The sequence below is a fragment of the Rhamphochromis longiceps genome, linkage group LG17 (assembly GCF_057381845.1).
Source record: "Rhamphochromis longiceps isolate RC_006_pf linkage group LG17, R_longiceps_female_GT1.1, whole genome shotgun sequence".
Taxonomy (NCBI): domain Eukaryota; kingdom Metazoa; phylum Chordata; class Actinopteri; order Cichliformes; family Cichlidae; genus Rhamphochromis; species Rhamphochromis longiceps.
The window spans coordinates 40522227-40541885 of record NC_140573.1 but is presented as its reverse complement, the minus strand read 5'-3'; the positions used below and the strand labels follow the sequence as shown (position 1 = coordinate 40541885).

At 41.0% G+C, this 19659-nt stretch overlaps 1 protein-coding gene across 10 annotated transcripts in view; it reads left to right on the top strand.

Moving 5' to 3' along the window:
* Positions 1 to 19659, top strand: part of sgip1a (SH3GL interacting endocytic adaptor 1a) — an 83701-nt gene that overhangs the window by 35716 nt on the left and 28326 nt on the right. For all 10 annotated transcript variants that reach the window (XM_085387595.1, XM_085387592.1, XM_085387591.1 and 7 more), the window contains 2 exons: positions 18866 to 18929; positions 19589 to 19610. In XM_085387595.1, coding sequence (XP_085243721.1) covers positions 18866 to 18929; positions 19589 to 19610 — 86 coding nt within the window. The remainder of the gene's footprint in view (positions 1 to 18865; positions 18930 to 19588; positions 19611 to 19659) is intronic.

Genomic DNA, 19659 nt, shown 5'->3' with positions numbered 1-19659 from the left:
GTGCTCGATGTTTGCAGCACATATTGACGAATAAAAACACAAAATGATTGAGGAATATCACAGAAAAGGTCCCAAATCTTTAGGATTATGAAAGAAATGAGAATTGTTCTACGTTTTGCCTGTTTTCTTCAATCATTATTATTATTTGTGCATTTCTTTTTTTTGCTGGGTATTTACAAAGTAGGTGCAGTGTGTATGTGTAGCTTGAGTCAACTTGTGGGTTATATAAGCTTTTCCATAACTCCGGGTTGCTGGGCGTTAGTGACGCTGGGAATGATGGTCTGTTCCCTCAAAGTGTTTCCAGATCTTGTGGTTCATACTGGTTTCTCTCCTCTTGTTTTTTTCTTTCTCTCCTTACGTTACGGTTTCTTCCTCTGCCCAGCTTTTCTTTTTCGATACTCGTTTGTGTTTTCATGATTTTAATTTGAGGACCGTCACTGTGAAAACATGCTGTCAGAGGCTTTCCATCATTTTTTTTTTTCTTTGTGAAACATAGACAGTCAGAAATTCTTTCGCCAACCAAAATCTGGCCAAACCTGTAATCTGGGTGTGAATAAGGGAGGGGTGGAAGCAGTGGTCTGCTGTAACCAGAGAGAACTGAGATTGGTGGAGGAACTAAGGCAAATGTAATCCGCAGGAATTTGGGCCGGCTTTTTAGGATCATGTCACAATAAGACGCACGAGAAGTAAAAGACAACACGGTGTGGCGCATTGACTCGACTCCTCTCGCCTGCGTTCTTTCTTCTCTCAGCCCCGCCCCCTTATTGTCCTCATTTTCATAATTGTGAATCAACAAACAAAGTAATTTCCGGTTCTTCCCTCTGGGCACGCGGGAGGAGGACGTGACCAGGTTGCATCTGAGCCGCTGATATGTATCGACATTTTTTTGTTATCGAGCCTCATCTGGGTGAGACCACACACATGCAGCCTGGCAGTGAGCTGTGTGTGCAGAGCTGCTTGTGTGGAAAGCTTCTGATTGTGCGCAGATTTATAACCTGACCTGGGATCAGCTGCTCGTCGCTCTGATCGTTCCCGTCTTTCAGATGTTCCGACACCCTCGTGTCTTTCGCACCACCTCCTCCTCCATGGCTGGAAAATAGCTGAACTAACAGCAAATACTCAACATATCTAAACTTTAAACACAATATAAGAAAAAACAGACAAACAACAAAATAAAACATTCATAAAGTGGTAATCAGATTTATTTTTTTATTTTCCCTGAATTTTTCTTGGTCCAAGACTTTTTAACTTGGGTTTTTCATTTTTGCATGATTTCATAAGCTTCATTAAAACGCTCAGCTTCAGTTGTTACAAGCATCCAAGGCATAGACAGCATCACAGTTATTTATCTACTTGGTTATTTGATGATGTAGTAAAACACAGTACAATGGTAAGAAAAATGGGATTATGTCTCCTAACAAACGCTTACTTTGTGGCACCTGAATGTGAAACTGTGCTGAGGATCATAAAGGACTTTCAGAGGACTTTGTGTAGCATGACAGGCTTTTTAACTGTCGTTAAATATGCACTTGATTTAATTTGCTCAAGTTTGGCAGTTTTACCATCAAAGCAATTAAGGTGGGCAAATAAACTTAATGTTCCAAGATCCTTATTTTTGCTTGGATGGTTTTCTTGGACTGAAGCCGAGCTCACGGACTGTCGACGTGCCAAAAACTGCACCGCAGCGCCGTGTATTTCCCCTGAACTCAGTTTGTTCTGCTACTCCGTTTTCTCTATAATGTGAAAAATATGAACACTCCTGTGCCAACCGACACGATGACACATTGTGAAGGATTTACTGTGAATTAGCTTCACAAAGGAAACGATGGTAATGCAGCCATGTCAGATTGCACTACACAGCACAGGGGTAAGCCTTTACATGTGCTTATCATTGAAGTGCTTCAGTACATGGGATGCACCGCTTAAGCTTGAAAAAACAAGAACAAACGAGCGAAAGATCACAGGTTGTGTTTGAGCCAAGTGTCTAATTTGTCAGTTTCCAGTGTTGCTCCCTTAACATCTAAACAAATACTGATTGACCTGTCATTGATGACCAGACTTGCTCCTGTTAGTTTGCTAGTATTACTTTCCTACTTTCCCCATATAAAAAGATTAACTGTGTGTGTGTGTGTGTGTGTGTGTGTGTGTGTGTGTCAGCGTGTAATAGAATACATAAGGAAGATTTTAGCTATATTTCCACGACTAACTTCACAGTATTTTTGTAATGAGCATGTGTGTTGATTCTCAATTACATTTTTTTATTCTTAATCATTATTAGCAGAATCACGATGGCCTCCTAGGCCTGTTTTATCTCGATAAAGGCTGTGGGTGCATCGCAAACGTTTTCTCACCACAGTCTCGATCCTTTCTCCTCCCTCGTCCTCCTGCTCTTCATCCTCCTCCTTAATACTGCCGAGTTCAAACTCTGTGCAAACACCGATCTCGTGGTTTTGAGAAGAAAAAATAACATCCTCTCATCAGTGAATCACGCTTCATTGTACACCCACACTGTCTTGTGCCTCATGGCTCAGCTGCTTTGAGTCACTGTATTTGATATTAAAATGAAGCCAAGACAAGAATCTCTGGATAGTTGGGCCCAGAGAGCACTTTATGTATTTATCACAATCTCAGAACAGATTCTGTGAATCAAGGTAGCTCACAGTGAGCAACAGCTGTCTTTGTAATAAGACGGGAGGTTGAATCGTGCGCTGAGAGCTTGTTTAAATAAAAAAAAAAGAAAAGAAAATGCTCGAGCAGCTATAAAGCAAAGTTGGTTCTTTTGTTTGTTTTTTATTTTGCTCCTTCTTTTCTTATCTTCTTACGACAAAGATGGTGGCACTTAGTGGCACACAAGATTAGTTTCCTCTAAATATTTTTTTCCTGAACGACTTTCAGCTTTGCTTAGAGTTACTGTCACCTTGAAGTGAGGTGCTTGCACGTGCTGGTTTTTTGCAAATTGTGCAAAATAATATTTTTTTTCCTTTTTCCTGCAGTTTGTAAAAATGAGTGCATCTCAAAAATGAAACTATGAAGACACTCGAAATAAATTTCCTGTGGTTGGAAACTATTTTATCTAACGTCAAAGGAGCTTGCAAAGAAAAGTGTCTGGACTTCTTTAAGTTGCTTGAAGACGTTTCACCTCTCATCCGAGAAGCTTCTTCAGTTCTGGATTTAAATCCAGTGGGAGTTTCCCCCCACAGAGGGACAAAAGGACCCCTGATGATCCTCTAATCGCCTGAGCCAAGGTGTGAAACTGGGTGTGGGTCAAAGTCAGCCAGGGTTTCGGATGAGCTCGTTGTGAAACCTGGCCCCACCTTATCCTGCGAATTCCTGAGGTCAGATGGCCCAGGATGTGAATGGGCGTTAAGTCGTCTGGGGAGGGAACTCAAAGTCTTCAAGCAACTTAAAGAAGTCCAGACGCTTTTCTTTGCAAGCTCCTTTGACTTCGATGACCTGGATGACTGAGAACCTTCAGACACATTTTATCGAACCTTTTTACATTTGCCGTTTTGAGGGATATACATGTGAAATTTCTGTAACTACAAGTAGGGCTGGGCCATATCATACCGTTCACGTTAATACCGGTGTAATGTCGGGCAACGATAAGAAAATGAAATATCACGATAGAATATGGGTAAAACGCGCATACGCGGTGCCTTTCTTTTCATACGCACATGGCGGGAAAAGCACTGACGAAGAATGAGATGTTACACCCCGGCCTAGGCAACCGGCGTAGAATAGAAAAAAAGGGAAAAAAGGGCCCCCAAGCTCACTGCTCTTAAGGAGGGCGAACTCATAAAAAAAACTAATACGGGCTTCCACAAAAATAATCCCAAAACGAAAGTATCGACCACTATTTTCTTTAAAGCAAAATATGATATTTATTTACATCACAACACAAGGCGCCAAACTATTTACAACGAGGGGGAAGATCGCGACCATGACATACAGAAACACAGGGCTTAAATACATAGAAGGAGCAATTAGGGAATGGATCACAGGAGGGAAACACAGCTGGGGCAAATTAGACCTGACGAGACAAGGAAACGTAAACACACTAAGATAACACAGACTTTCAAAGTAAAACAGGAAACACATAACAGTCACGCCAAAACCAAAACGCCTAAAACAATACACTACCAACGCCGAACTGTAACAGAGAAGAGCGAAAGCGGATCGTTGAATGAAACAGATGAATCTGAACTGGTTTGTAAAGATGCTGCAGCTTCACTGGTGTGGAACTGGTTTAGCTTTCGTCCGTCAGATACACAACAAAGCACTATTTTTGGTAGCGCATGCTAGCGAGCCGTCGTTATTACCGTGTTTGATTTTAAGTGTGCCGTATTTTCCAATCCTTTGATTTTTCTGAAAATCGACAGAGCCCCTTATAATCCCGTGTGCCTTATGTATGAACTCTGGTTGTGTTTACTGACCTCGAAATGATTTTATGTACACAGCGCTCGAAAATCTGTCAAATGCTTCAGTACGACTTTGCTAAGCTACGAAGCCGCACCGCTTGATGGATTGTCGGAGCATTACGGCTATCGTAGGCGGAGCCTCGCGGAGTGATACGTACTGTGCTTCAACATAATATTACTGTATTGTGTGTGTATAACCTCTTTAAGTTTTGTGGATATTATACATGGTTATGCTGAGGATATGTCGGCCAGTTTCCACTGGAAATGCCTTTTGGTTAAACTGTCAGCGAGGAATTTGCATTTGCACTGTTAAATTTTTATATTTATTTTAATGCAGATAAAAAACAGCTGCTTGTTTAAGTGAAAATACATTGATGTGTTTTTTTTTTGCACTAATAAAGTTGTGGAGTTGTAAAGTATTTTGTCTAGTGTCAATTATTTCGTCAGTTATATCGTTATCGCAGATTTTCGTGATAAATATTTTTGATCATATCGCCCTGCTCTAACTACAAATATGTGTGTTTAAAAAAATATATATATTTTCAATTTTTCTGTAGTTTATTGCACTTTTTTGCAATTTATCTCGTTACTATGGACCTAATGCATGCATATTATTGAAATTTGGGATATGTCAGTTGTATTGATGCATATTAACTTGAAATGCTACAGCAGGTCAAAATATAAAGACTTGGTTCTGTGGTGGGGTTTAAAGGGTTATTAAAATGAATCACATTTGTTTTGTGTTGATGCTGCTGGGCTGTGTCAGAGAGATTATCCTGACCATCTTACTTATGGGATTGAAAACACTGACCACAAGTCAATAAATACATGTAGAGCAGTGTTCAGGCAGTGCTGCAGGAAATTACTTGTTTTCACTCATATTTATATTTTACTCAATGTTCTTTGATAATGACACAGAGCTTCATGAGCCTCTAAATGTCGCTTGTTAGTGTGTGTGTGTAAACTGTTAAACTTCAAAATCATCTTCTTTGCTCACACTGTAGCGTATTGTATTTTTATGTAGCAGGCCCTTTCATTTCTGTTAATTAAAAACTACAGTCAATTCAATTCAACTTTATTTATACAGCGCCAAATCACAACAACAGTCACCTCAAGGCGCTTTATATTGTAAGGCAGACCCTACAATAATACATGCAGAGAAAAAGCCCAACAATTAAAACTGTCTTGATCAATACGTCCAGACGCACTGGATGAACTCATCATGTCTTGAAGCCAACATAATAAGGGACTGGCCTTGCTATTTTAATCTCCAATCACAAGTGAGCGTCTGTTGTAGACAACTTATCAGAATCAGAATACTTTATTGAGCCCTAGGGAAAATTATTTTTTCGTTACAGTGCTCCATTATAAACAAACATTAACAGAGACAGACAATACACTAACTAAGAATAGCACAATATATACAGGAATATATATACATAAAAGTCACTTGTTAATAAATAGCTGAAAAAGGAAGAACATGTGCAAGAAGGGTGTAGCCGTTGCAGTAAACAGCGTGTTAAGTGGATGCGTTGTACAGGGAGCCAGAGGCAGGAATGATTTCCTGTGTCGTTCAGTGGTGCTTTTTGGTGATCTCAGTCTCTCACTGAACGTGCTCCTGTGACTGACCAGTAGGGATGGGTATCGTTTAGGTTTTATCCGATACCAGTACCAAACCGGTACTTTTGAAACGGTGCCGGTGCTTAAAGAATGAAGAACACACACTTTGTCCAAAAACCTCTCATGTTTAACTGTTTTCCACTTTTTCTTTGGTCATTTTAGCTTTTTTGGCCAGGGTGAAGGGAGTATCTGCCATCAAACAAGAAGACAGCCGCATGTAGCTATGATGATGTTTGCTAGTTCACCTTACCTGCATTAATGTAATAACGTGGTTAGCCTACTCAACGTAAATTACACACTAACAACATTAAGCTACTCACGCAGAGAAGAACGGCTGCTGCTGCATCATCATCCTCATCATCATTTCTGCTACACTGGCAGGGCTAGGGGCCAGGACTCTCCTCTTCGGGTTTTTGGGGGATGTTGCTAACTCCGGGTCCGATAACAGGCACCACACCCGCAGTAAATGTGCTCGATGTGAGGTCTCGCAGCAAGCTATCAAATATGGCACATTTCTCGGCTTTTAAAAAAAACGCTATGCGTCGCCAGGTGTTTCATCGGATTTGAGGAGTTGCCTCCTTTGACAGCATCACAGTATCAGCTTAAAGCACTTGTTGCTGCTGAGTTTGCATCTTTTGCTGTGAAGTACAGCCAGACTTTGACCGCTTCGCCTTGGACATTTTTAATCTGTAGCTCTGCTCTAAAAGAACGTACGTACCTGGCCCCACCTACTACGCTTGCAAAGGTAAAATGATTGGCTAGAATCCAGAGTGTGTGACATCTCAGGGAAATAAAGCACCGAAATGTGCGCTGCTTTTAGGTCTGGTTACTACCGTTTATGTCAGAACCGGTGCCATCATGGCACCTGATACCCATCCCTACTGACCAGCATGTCATGGAGTGGGTGGGAGGTGTTATCCAACATTGTCTTTATCTTGGACAACATCCGCCTCTCCGACACCACCTTGAGGGAGTCCAGCTCCATCCACAAAACATTGCTGGCCTTACGAATCAGTTTATCGAGTCTGTTGGCATCTGCGACCCTCAGCCTGCTCCCCCAGCATGCAACAGCATAGAGGATCGCACTGGCCACAACAGACTCATAGAAGATCCTGAGCATTTTCTTGCAGATGCTGAAGGACCTCAGTCGCCTCAAAAAATAGAGACGACTCTGGCCCTTTCTATAAAGTGCTGTGGTGTTTTTAGCCCAGTCCAGTTTATTGTCAATGTGTACTCCAAGGTATTTATAGTCCTCCACAATGTCAACACTGACCCCCTGGATTGAAACAGGGGTCAAGTGTTTCCTGGTCTTCCTGAAGTCCACGATCAGTTCCTTGGTCTTTGCCACGTTGAGCTGCAGATGATTCTGCTCACACCACGTGACAAAGGAGTCGACCACAGCCCGGTACTCTGTCTCATCATCCCTGCTGATGCATCCAACCACCGCAGAGTCATCAGAAAACTTCTGAAGATGGCAGGTCTCTGTGCAGTGGCTGAAGTCTGTGGTGTAGAGACAGTCCCCTATGCTGCTGATTATTATTATTATTATTATTATTATTATTATAATTCTCATCATCTTGAGCAGAAATGTGGTACCACCTAAACACCTTTAAAGCTATTTATCTGAAAGGAATTTCATAATGCAGAATCTTTTTTTCTTTCATGAAAGCCTGTATGTGATGTGAGTTATTATCAGGAAAAAGACTGAGGGGAGATGGCGTTCTTACAAGTTCTTACAGCTCTGAAATGCCACATGCTTATACAGGGAAGGGAGATATCCTCCTTTGGGTGGAGATTCAACTATGCTGCTATATTTCAGGGCACTGTCAGACTAATGTGGCCAAAAGAAGCTCTACTGTCCCCCCTCCCCTCCCCAGTGGCAGCGGCGCTGATGTGTTTTGATAGGAGGGCATGACTGAAATAGCCACGGACTTGTCTTGAGGGAGAAGTCTGAGGCCTGGCAGTGGTTAGGACAACTGTATGCTGGCATTAGTCATATTTAGGGGTGTGTGTGTGTGTGTGTGTGTGTGTGTGTGTGTGTGTGTGTGTGTGTGTGTGTGTGTGTGTGTGTGAGAAAACATTTGAAAAGCTCTTGTAAGAAATCATTGCCTTTTGTCTTATTAAAGTTTCAAATATACATATGTTTATGTACCGAAATCATTACCTAACTTGGGGTTTGCTGATGCTTTAACAATTATGCTTTGAAAAACAAAAACAGCTTTATCTTTATCATTTTATCAGAAATATACATTTGGTAACTATATGAAGGAGGCCGAAGTCAGAAGGTCACGCTGTGGCACGAGCAGGATCACTTTAAGGGGTGTCCTCGATTCTCATGTCAGCATCTCATATGTGTAAAGATTTTTTGTCAGCAAATTAGACATTTCCCCCCGTGTCCTTACACCAATGATCTATGTTAATAGCTACTTTGTTGGCTCTGCAGCAGGGTCATTTGTAGCGCAGTCCTTGGTGGATGCTATTTGGAGCCTGGGGATGAGAAGCTTGAGTGCAGGCTGTTTATAGTGAAGCAGGGGATGAGCAATAATGGGACGCAGGAAGAGATGGACACAGACAGGTAATAAATAGCAACTCTGGTTCTAGCTAATGTTTCATTTTTTAACATTTAATATGTTGTAATTCTTCTTATCTCTGATGTTTAAGGAAACTTGAATAAATAAGGAAGGTTTTAATTAAGGATGAAATGCTGTGATGGCAGCAGTGTGAAAGAAATTTGTCTGTACCTATGACAGCATCATAAACCTAAAAGAATAAATACAACACTAAATATCGAGTAATAAAGAGAGTGCAGACATATAAGGCTGCATCACCACCATCCTCACATTCAGTTTTTGTTCGTCTCTGCACCAACCGCTCGCACGCCGCTGTTTGGTTTCTGGCTCTGACCCACTTTATTTAGAGGTGTGTGACGTCACTCAGTGTGTGCGTGCATCAAAACTATCCACTTCCTAATATGCGTACGTGTGGAGTTGTGTGTTCATTGTGGATACATTGTTACTGCGAGCGTTGCACACGATGGCTGACAGCGCAGCCACCTGGCCTGTACAGTCAAGTTCTAATTTTAGCATTCACAAACTGGCACTGTCTCTTTGTCTTACACACACACACACACACACACACACACACACACACACACACACACACACACACACAGAAGAGAAGAGATTTACTCCTGGTGGTGATATCTGGAGGTTTTCATAGGCTGTGCCCCCACATGGCAGTTTCCTGTTTGTTCTCCAAGGTAATGAGACTGGGGGGGGGGACACTTCCACTGACACGATGTCGTCTCCCCTTCCCCTCTGACTTCTATCTCCATTTCGGAGGTAGTTGAGATGAAGATCAGAGAACTGGAAGATTAAATCCAGAGACTAGCAGAGAAGAAAGTAGATGGAGAATATAGAATAAATTGCTTCCTTCCTTCCTCTGCAAGCAGAGATAAAATGGTTGTAAACAGGGAAGGCTGAATGATTTGAGAGCTTCCTCGTTTGTGCAAATATTTGTCTTTGGAATGAGCTGACATACTTTGTCATTAAATCCATTTGGCTTCATTTTTGAAGGTTAATTCTTAGTTTGTAACTACTGAATAGGAGCATGTGGTTTTCATTAGCACGTCTTTAGTTAACAGATATCTTTTCAGTCTGCAAGGCTGCAAAAACAGTACTTGAAATAAAATAGAAGCTGCATTCAGCTACATGTCTGCTTGAGATAATAGAGGTCTTTCTTTTTTGCCTGGGTATCATTGCTGGTACACTGGGAGGTCAGAGAAGGGTTTCTTTCTCTCACATGTCTTCTCTTCCTTCTCCCTCTCAGAGCCAGTAAGATGAATGAGTCACTCCAACAAAAGAGCCCTTTAAACCGCTTGTTTGCATTGCGCCGGTCGATCTCTGTTTCTTTACTGTACGTCAGTCTGTCTGCATCCCATCGCCCTGCTCGCTGCTGTTTGTCTGCAGTTGTTTATTTTTCTGTGTGCTCGTTTCTGTGCCTGCCTGCCTGTCAGTGGATCCACATGCTTTTCCTCGTGCTTAGTCAACAGCATGACTCAATACCCACTAGGGCTGAACGATTATGGAAAATAATCTAATTGCGATTTTTTTTTCCCCCAATATTGCGATTGCGATGCGATATGCGATTATTTTTTAAGGTCTTTGTCTTCTGTATTATTAAACAAAGACAAGCAATACATCATATAGTATGGCCAATACTATATTACATTAATTTTAAACTGTTCTTTCCTGGAAGACAGACCTCTGTTATGATGACATGAGGTGATGCATGAATTGATGACTGACATTTTTATTTAACTTCTTCAATCACAACAGTATATTTGAACATACACAATAGTTTATTTTTAGCTTACAAACATCTGAGCATAAAGTGCTGACAAGGAACCCTGGTGTAAACATTAAAATGAAAGTCAGTACAATGTGCAGATTGCAGAAATATACATAAACAAAATCAGTGGCTTTACCACACTCAGTTTTTCGACATCTGTGAACTACTAGACAGTCATTCAATTAAAAAATAATATTAAATAAATAAAACTAATAAATAAAAAATACACACATCTTACTGATCTCTGCAGTCAGTAACATTACACATAAAGTGCAAACATAATAGCAATTGTATAAACACACACACAAACACGCCTTTAAAGTTTAAAGGCGTGAAATTGGACGGTCTAGCCTTCTGATTAGCTAATCAGAAGGCTAGTTCTGATTAGCGTCACCGCTGTCTCGGTGGAGTTTAATAAACTCGGCCGTCTGCTTCTTGCTATCTAAAATATAACCAGACACTGGCGTAAATTCTCGACTGTCTCATATTTCTGTTTAATAAGTTTTCTGTTTGACGTTTAGTCAGCTGTGTGAAAACCAAGGAGGAACCCACCCGGGGGATTAATAAAGTTTTATTTTATCTAATCTAATAACTTTAATCTCAGCCAAACCGATTTACTCACGAACAAACAAAACACTGAAAAAAGCCCAACAATAAAATTTTTAGGTTGTCTAAGTGACTTATATATTACGTTTAACCCGAGCAGCGAAACTCCGCGGTGATCTGAAAATGATGTGCCGGGAGTTGTGCCGTTCTCGGCCGCATCAGTAACCCTCGAGCTCCCGGCTAGCTGTCGAGCTGGTGGGTAGCAGACGCCTCTGAAAACGTCGAAGCACTTTTGCAAATATGGGATATCTTGATAAACCGAGCAGATATTTGATGTTTACACAACTACTTTCTCGCCTGAAAATATGTTAAAAGTTTATTTTGTGACCCAGAAAGATTAGTATGAGTAATTTTAAAACTTAGTAGCGGCCGCCATTGTTGGAAACTGGAGTTTGGCTGGGCCGCGCTATGAATTCTGGGATATGGTAGTAATTTGGACAGCCTTCGGCGCGTCGCTGTGACGTAATCGGTCTACAAATGCGGCCTCAGGAGGATGCAGCCCATGAATTTGGACATGTCCAGAGTATAATCGCAGCCTTTGCGGTTAGAAAATTGCACTTGATCATGTCGCGATATTATCGCAAATGCGATATATCGTTCAGCCCTAATACCCACAACAACTCAACACACCATCTTCCCGTCGCAGTTGTCCCCTGCCACTCTCCCACCTGAGCGCGCTCCGACATGCACGGCACACACCAGCTTATCATTTCCAAACATGTTGTTTTATCCAAGCAAAAGACGTCGAACACGTTTTAAAAATGAGTTTAAGATATTTATTCCATGTCTAAATGAAATGAGCTCCCATTTTTTTCCTTCTTTTTCATTCAACACCTCTGCTGTTAAATCTCAGTGGTGTATTATCTTCCTTTCTGATTACTATGCACAGCAGCACAGGTCTCGCATTCAGAGTCTGGAGTGGCCTGGCATGGTCTCTACTGCTGTAGCTGGCAGCATTAGCTGTGTATGTGTGTGTGTTTTTCTGGTTGGCGAGCAGATTGAGCCTCTTTGTCTCTTCCCCATTTGGAGCAGCTTGTTAACGGCCTCTGAGCTGCTGCTGCAGAAGCAGAGCTGTTCTCCACATGTATGTTGGCCCATGGCTACATGCAGGAGTTTTATTTTTATCCATGTGCGATTTGGAGTTTGTTTCCAGAGCATTGTTTAATGTTTTGGTTCCTTTGTTTCTTATATAGCTAGGGCTAATGCAATAGATCCCAGATGTGTAAGGCGTCAGGAAATAACGCAGTAGGTGCTGTACACGGACTTGGTTTGCTTTAGTTTCCTGCTGACAGTAGTCGATGAAATTGTAGTGAAATAAAAAAGCAGAATAGCACACATTTTTTTAAAAACGGGTGGAATATCCACCAAACATGGATCATAAAGATGGATCGGTGCATCTTGCACCCCTCTGCATCTGTTTTTTTTGTATTCTTGAGGCTCCGTAATTGCACAACTGCAGCTGTGCCCCTCATTTCCTAATTTGCCTTTTCTACCTGACAACACATCAGGTATACAAGACGGGTATTTTTCTCAGAGGTGTTTTGGTTTGTGTCGATGTGCTCTGTTTGTCTACCTGCAAAAATTGCACATGAGCACTGAGCAAGTAATATACAATCTTCAGGTTAATCGTCATGGCAACAGCATGTAATGAGCTCTTTTGCACATGTGCTCAGTTTAATAATTGCAGTTGTTCAAGGTGATGGTTTGTTTTTATGGAAGACTGTTAGTGACAAACACTCGATTGAGGCTGCAGGGTAGATCTCACAGAGATGTGATAACACCATCTCTTGTTCAGCTTCCTCCTCCTCCAAGGTTGGCCTGAGCCACACATTTTTAACAAATCAACATTATTTGAATTCCATAGAAATTAGTACAGAGACCCACAGTCTTCTAGGGAAAAAAATGTGGTGTGCTGTTGCTCTTCAAGTGCCTTGTAGTTTTTTAGATTTGGCAGTGTCCTGTCCTGTTTGGCTTCATGTCCTTTGGCTTTTCCTGAAATTGCATTACTGTGTCTTGAGAAGAGACCACTAATTACGTTAGCACATCCTTCTGAACGGAAGCCATCAAGTCATTAAATAGTATGCACCACAAACCCTGTTATTTCCCTCTCTGTTAATGAACTCCTGCCACACACATTCATGCATTCATGTCATGGTGCAGGTCCTGCACTGGTCCTAACAAGGAATAATCATTTATTGGGTTATTTAAAAATACAAACGTTTGGTGGAGTCGTGTGTGAATACAAATATCTGTTCTGATGTATTTTTATGTGTGCGTATTTCAATGCTAAACATTGTAATGACCTCCAATAAAACGACATTTTCCTTGTTCATTATACTGTGTTATTGTCCTTTTCTTGCACTCTTTAATTATTGGGAGTGCTGTTTTATAGTAGATGGACATGAAATAAAAATAAGCTTCATAAAAGCAATAAGAGGTAATTCCCATAAAACAAAATAGTCCTGCAGGGTTGAACTCATTTAAGGTAATGTGCGCTGAAAGAGCCAAACAACACACATACATGTGCATTTTCTTAGTACAGCTGTGAATATGTCAGCTGCTGCTTCAGGGAAGTAGTAGAAACAAACCCCAAAATAGAAGTAAAGGGGTATTTATTTAAGCTGTCAAATCTGAAACAAGTAAGATGTCAAGAAAGAACTGGATTTCTGACATTTTGGTTCACTTTGAAAACCATCACGGCCCAGAATCTTCGTGCTGGCCTTAACTGAGCCTCACGAGAGGAAACATATAAAAGTAAACGACTTTTATGCTTCCAACTGGATTTTTGTATTTTTAGTCAAAGCAACTCTTTAGCTAATGCTACAGCGACACTAGGAAAACACCGACCGGAGACTGTGCGATGAACAAAATTGTGACACGAACGATCGTGTTGCCTTTGAAAATGAGATCGGGTTCATCGCTCTTTGAAGCAGCTTTGGTGCATTCAGATTGTGATTTAACCCTTTCATGCATGGATTTTTACAACCTCAATCAGGATTTTTATTCATCTTTAGGCATAAAAAAAGATTTTTGAACTTCATTCTTTTTAAAACATGTACTTTTCAAAGAGTTTTTTTTACATGTCCACTTAGTCAGTCCACTGGCTGACCAGTGGGTGGCAGGTATGGAGTGGTTTGAGCAAGTATACCATCAAGACTGACACAAATAAAAGAAAACAGCCTTTGAATAGCTGTCCACTGTGGTGACCGCTGCGCGTGAAGGGGTTAAACATTTAGTCTGCTGTCGATCTGTTAGTTTGGGATCGAATGGGGTCAAGTTGATAATAATAACATGTGTGATGGGACGGCGATTAACTGGTAAACTGGCAGTCGCAAATTTGTTGCCATCTATGTTCTCAGAAAAATTCACGTTTACCTCAGATTTCAAACAGCAGTTTGTCTATAAAGATTCATGTAGTTGCTGCAGGTTGGTGATTTAACTGAATGATGATAAAGGTGCTCGACAATCTTATTATTATTTTTTTTTAAAATAACCACAACACAAACATTTAGCACCCAGCTGTCACGTCCCCCATCAAAAACGCAAAGATGAGTCATGCTCGTTGCTGCAGACTGACTCAGGTTACATGAGTCTGCAGTCATTTGCAAACCGGTCTAGGGCTGAACGATATATCGCATTTGCGATAATATCGCGACATGATCAAGTGCAATTTTCTAACCGCAAAGGCTGCGATTATACTCTGGACATGTCCAAATTCATGGGCTGCATCCTCCTGAGGCCGCATTTGTAGACCGATTACGTCACAGCGACGCGCCGAAGGCTGTCCAAATTACTACCATATCCCAGAATTCATAGCGCGGCCCAGCCAAACTCCAGTTTCCAACAATGGCGGCCGCTACTAAGTTTTAAAATTACTCATACTAATCTTTCTGGGTCACAAAATAAACTTTTAACATATTTTCAGGCGAGAAAGTAGTTGTGTAAACATCAAATATCTGCTCGGTTTATCAAGATATCCCATATTTGCAAAAGTGCTTCGACGTTTTCAGAGGCGTCTGCTACCCACCAGCTCGACAGCTAGCCGGGAGCTCGAGGGTTACTGATGCGGCCGAGAACGGCACAACTCCCGGCACATCATTTTCAGATCACCGCGGAGTTTCGCTGCTCGGGTTAAACGTAATATATAAGTCACTTAGACAACCTAAAAATGTTATTGTTGGGCTTTTTTCAGTGTTTTGTTTGTTCGTGAGTAAATCGGTTTGGCTGAGATTAAAGTTATTAGATTAGATAAAATAAAACTTTATTAATCCCCCGGGTGGGTTCCTCCTTGGTTTTCACACAGCTGACTAAACGTCAAACAGAAAACTTATTAAACAGAAATATGAGACAGTCGAGAATTTACGCCAGTGTCTGGTTATATTTTAGATAGCAAGAAGCAGACGGCCGAGTTTATTAAACTCCACCGAGACAGCGGTGACGCTAATCAGAACTAGCCTTCTGATTAGCTAATCAGAAGGCTAGACCGTCCAATTTCACGCCTTTAAACTTTAAAGGCGTGTTTGTGTGTGTGTTTATACAATTGCTATTATGTTTGCACTTTATGTGTAATGTTACTGACTGCAGAGATCAGTAAGATGTGTGTATTTTTTATTTATTAGTTTTATTTATTTAATATTATTTTTTAATTGAATGACTGTCTAGTAGTTCACAGATGTCGAAAAACTGAGTGTGGTAAAGCCACTGATTTTGTTTATGTATATTTCTGCAATCTGCACATTGTACTGACTTTCATTTTAATGTTTACACCAGGGTTCCTTGTCAGCACTTTATGCTCAGATGTTTGTAAGCTAAAAATAAACTATTGTGTATGTTCAAATATACTGTTGTGATTGAAGAAGTTAAATAAAAATGTCAGTCATCAATTCATGCATCACCTCATGTCATCATAACAGAGGTCTGTCTTCCAGGAAAGAACAGTTTAAAATTAATGTAATATAGTATTGGCCATACTATATGATGTATTGCTTGTCTTTGTTTAATAATACAGAAGACAAAGACCTTAAAAAATAATCGCATATCGCATCGCAATCGCAATATTGGGGCAAAAAATCGCAATTAGATTATTTTCCATAATCGTTCAGCCCTAAACCGGTCTGTCTGCAAGCATTTGCAGTCAGTTCACATCAGGCCGTGATCGTTTGGAGACAGGTTGCCTCCCACCTGGTGACCTGTGCAGTTACTGTGGGATCAGGTTGGTTGGTTGTGTTGCATGATCAGTCTGTTGGAGACCAGTTGGTTGTTGCAACTATTTGCAGTACTTTAAGGTTTGGCACCAAAAAAACTTTCTGCGTCAGTGGGTCCACTGATTATTATTTATTTATTCATTTTATTCCCATTTATGTTTGTTTACTTGCTTACTTATTCATTGGTTTCCTAGTTGCAACCTCATTAAAACTAGGAAAACTCCACCCCAGTGTGAACGAGCCATAAGTCAAACTGTTCAAAGATTAATCGGACAGGACGATATCAGACTAAAATAAATGTCTGTGCCTTGGTAGCCCAGCTGTTGAAGGAACAATTTAAGCTCCTTCCATCCGTTATACTAAAGGCTGAGAGAGAGCACGCTGTGTCCTCATCTGGAAGCCTCCCACAGATGGTTCACTGAGATCAGGAGGGGAAACTGGTCTGGGAAAGCCAGAGATTGAAAGAAGAGATTGCAGTTTGGCATCGCGAAATGAAGTCGTCTGTACTTTGAAAGGGAAAGGGGTAAAGCTCGACATCAGTTGAGGGGAGGAGCTGTCTGTGTATGTGTGCAAACGACACATACGTATGTACTCACAGGGACACACAAACAGCATGATGGCTTCCACAGTCGCCCTGCTGAAGTACATGAAAGTAATAATACTTGTTGTGTTTTGGTACTTTGTCGCTTCGCTGAAGGCCATCGATGGCTGTTTGTTTAAGGTCTGTAACGTGTTAGACGGGTGATGCATTACCATAAGATGAAAGGATAAGAAAGCGTTAAAAGAAAAACGGAAACCTTCCTGCTCTTCATCCACGACCTCAGTGACCTCACTGATTCAAAGCCGATGTTTTCATATGAAAGAGTACTCATCGTGTGCCTCATGTAGCCACGCAAAGTGGAAATAAGATTTCTGACCTTACCTAAACTCTTATTTTTGACCTTGCCTTTATAGAAACGAGCACTTCTTTCCAACACCTGATCTACTCGTGTCCGTCAGAATTCATGACGCTCTTGGCATCATGAATATTCTGCAGTGGCGTGCGTGTGTGTGTGTGTGTGTGTGTGTGTGTGTGTGTGTGTGTGTGTGTGTGTGTCTGTCTACCTTTTCGTATATAAAGACAGATCATGTCCTTACGTGCAACATATGAAACTGCCTTTAGTCTTTCTGTATGTGTGCTGGTGCTGATTATAAGCAGCGGGATATTTATTTGAACCTTGACAGTCACCATTAATAGGATGCAAGGCTGAATATGTTGGCAGAATCAATGGGAGAGTATTTCTGGGCGAGAGCGTCTGTGTCCTGGAGGCCTTCTCGGATTGATTTCTCGTTCTGAAGCAAAATTAGTCGAGTGGAGAAATGAAATAAAAACATGGAAAAAATGTAAACAAGCTGCAGGTACTCTCCTTTTTTCCCTGTGGGTCTGCTGTAGTAGTCTGCTGAGCTTCGGTGTGGTTTCCTGTTATCCAGCTTATGACACTTCTTAGGTGAGCAGAGGACTGTAGACGCTCTTAATTTTTAGCAGGAGACTACAATGATGATATTTGTCTTTTATTCATGAGTAGGGTCACTGGTGTTGAATTTGAGTACCAGAACACATCAAGGACGGGAGCATGATACCGTTTTGTGTGTGTGTGAAGTAGCATCAAGTTTCTGGTTGGAGACTTGTGTGTAACTGCATGTGGTATGAGGAGAAAAAATAGGTTGGTCCTTAGATTATGTGATGAGATCGCAACCACACAAAGAGGAGGAAGTATGAGAGTAAGGGAAACATTGGAGAAGAAATGGAGGACAACTGGGCCTTCATTTGGGGTAAGAAAGAGGTGCGAGCATTTGAGTTTGTTTAGCCTAATGTAACTAAACATGACTCATTTCATAGACAGGAGGACTAAGCTGGGACTAGGAGAAGATTACATATTTAATTTTTAGAACTTGAAGCTGGACTAATGTGCTGGTCAACTGGCAGAGTCGTTTTTGTAGAGTAATTCCTGAACAAACAGGATACTTTGTGCTTAAATTGGTAAAACAGGAGAAAGTCCAGAAGTTTCATGTGAACAATGTCTGCATTTCTTGTTTTTCACCTTTTGTCCCGCAGCTGTACCAAGTCCACGGAGTAAATGCGTTTTGTTTTAAGGCATGAACTCGCCCGAGCTTCCTCGAGGCCTAAACACACCAGCGCTGTAATCATTTGTGTTGTGTTTCAATGAGCGGCTCCAGTAGAGCTTCAGGAGATGTGAGGTGATGTGTAGGTGAGATTATGACTGTAGAAGGCTGGTTTGGTATGACCCTTGAATTACTGAGTAATTACCAACTCCAGTAACTTTATGGCTGATTTTGTTCTCACCTTGTGAGTTTGTCTGCTTGATTTGATGTTTATTTGTCTGCGAGCATTTTGAGCTAGTAATCACATTCCTGTTCGGTGCATTAAAAGTCAGCAGTTTCTCAGCGGCTGCTTTCTTGATGTTCGCTGTGCTCAGAAAACTTTGTTTTCATCCTTTTTTTTGACCTCGCATTGATGCAACTAGTCACTAAATAACACATAAAACATTTTCTTTAATTTCCTGGGTGATGGATGAGTCGTTCACTGAGCCTTTAACCCACGAAACCGTCAACTTCTAGTCACGTCTTTGTGTCTGCATAGAATAATTCACCTTTTTCTCTTTTCAGGATTGAAAAAACGTACCAGGAAGGCCTTTGGGATACGGAAGAAAGAGAAGGACAATGATTCCGCGTAAGTCCTCTGTTGTGTTGTTTGATCCACGCACAGAGCTTATTAGTGCTTCACTATGATGCTGTGAAGTGGAGCTACAGGCTGACTGAACACTCGGGGGGGGGGGGGGGGGGGATGATATGTGACAGTAGGTTATGCATATTTATGGCAGAAGAATGAAGGGATTGTGGTCAGGAAGAACAATTACAGGATTAATATTAAGTGTGGTTCATGTCAAATATATGAAATGCTAGACAGCAGCTTCCTGTAATCATCTACGGCTCATGGGTCTTCCAGCCAATTACGAGTCACTGCTGAATACTGTATAGACTTTATAGACCACTTTATTGTATGTCATGTGTTATTTAGGATCTCTAAAATAATACACCAGCTTACAATACTTGTTGCTTGTTTTTTGTGTAAGATAAAGGGAAGAAATGTTCTGCATTTATGTAACTACGACAATCATAATACAGGAAACTGCTGCCTTTGGCGTTTGTTTAGTCAATCTTTGAATTTTTGTAGCCATGTTCTAATCCTACACAAAACAGTTGAAGTGTTATGAACCTGCGTGTCTGTGGAAGTGTGATCATGTGAAAACTGGATTAATCAGAAAAAGACTCACTTAAATGAAGAAGTTGTGTCTTAAGTAACATTTTCCTTTCTTTTGGTTTGCACAGGGGGTCTCCAGACAGAGATGGTGTAAGTAACAGAAACGATCTAGTACATAAACAGTTTTATGTATTTATTA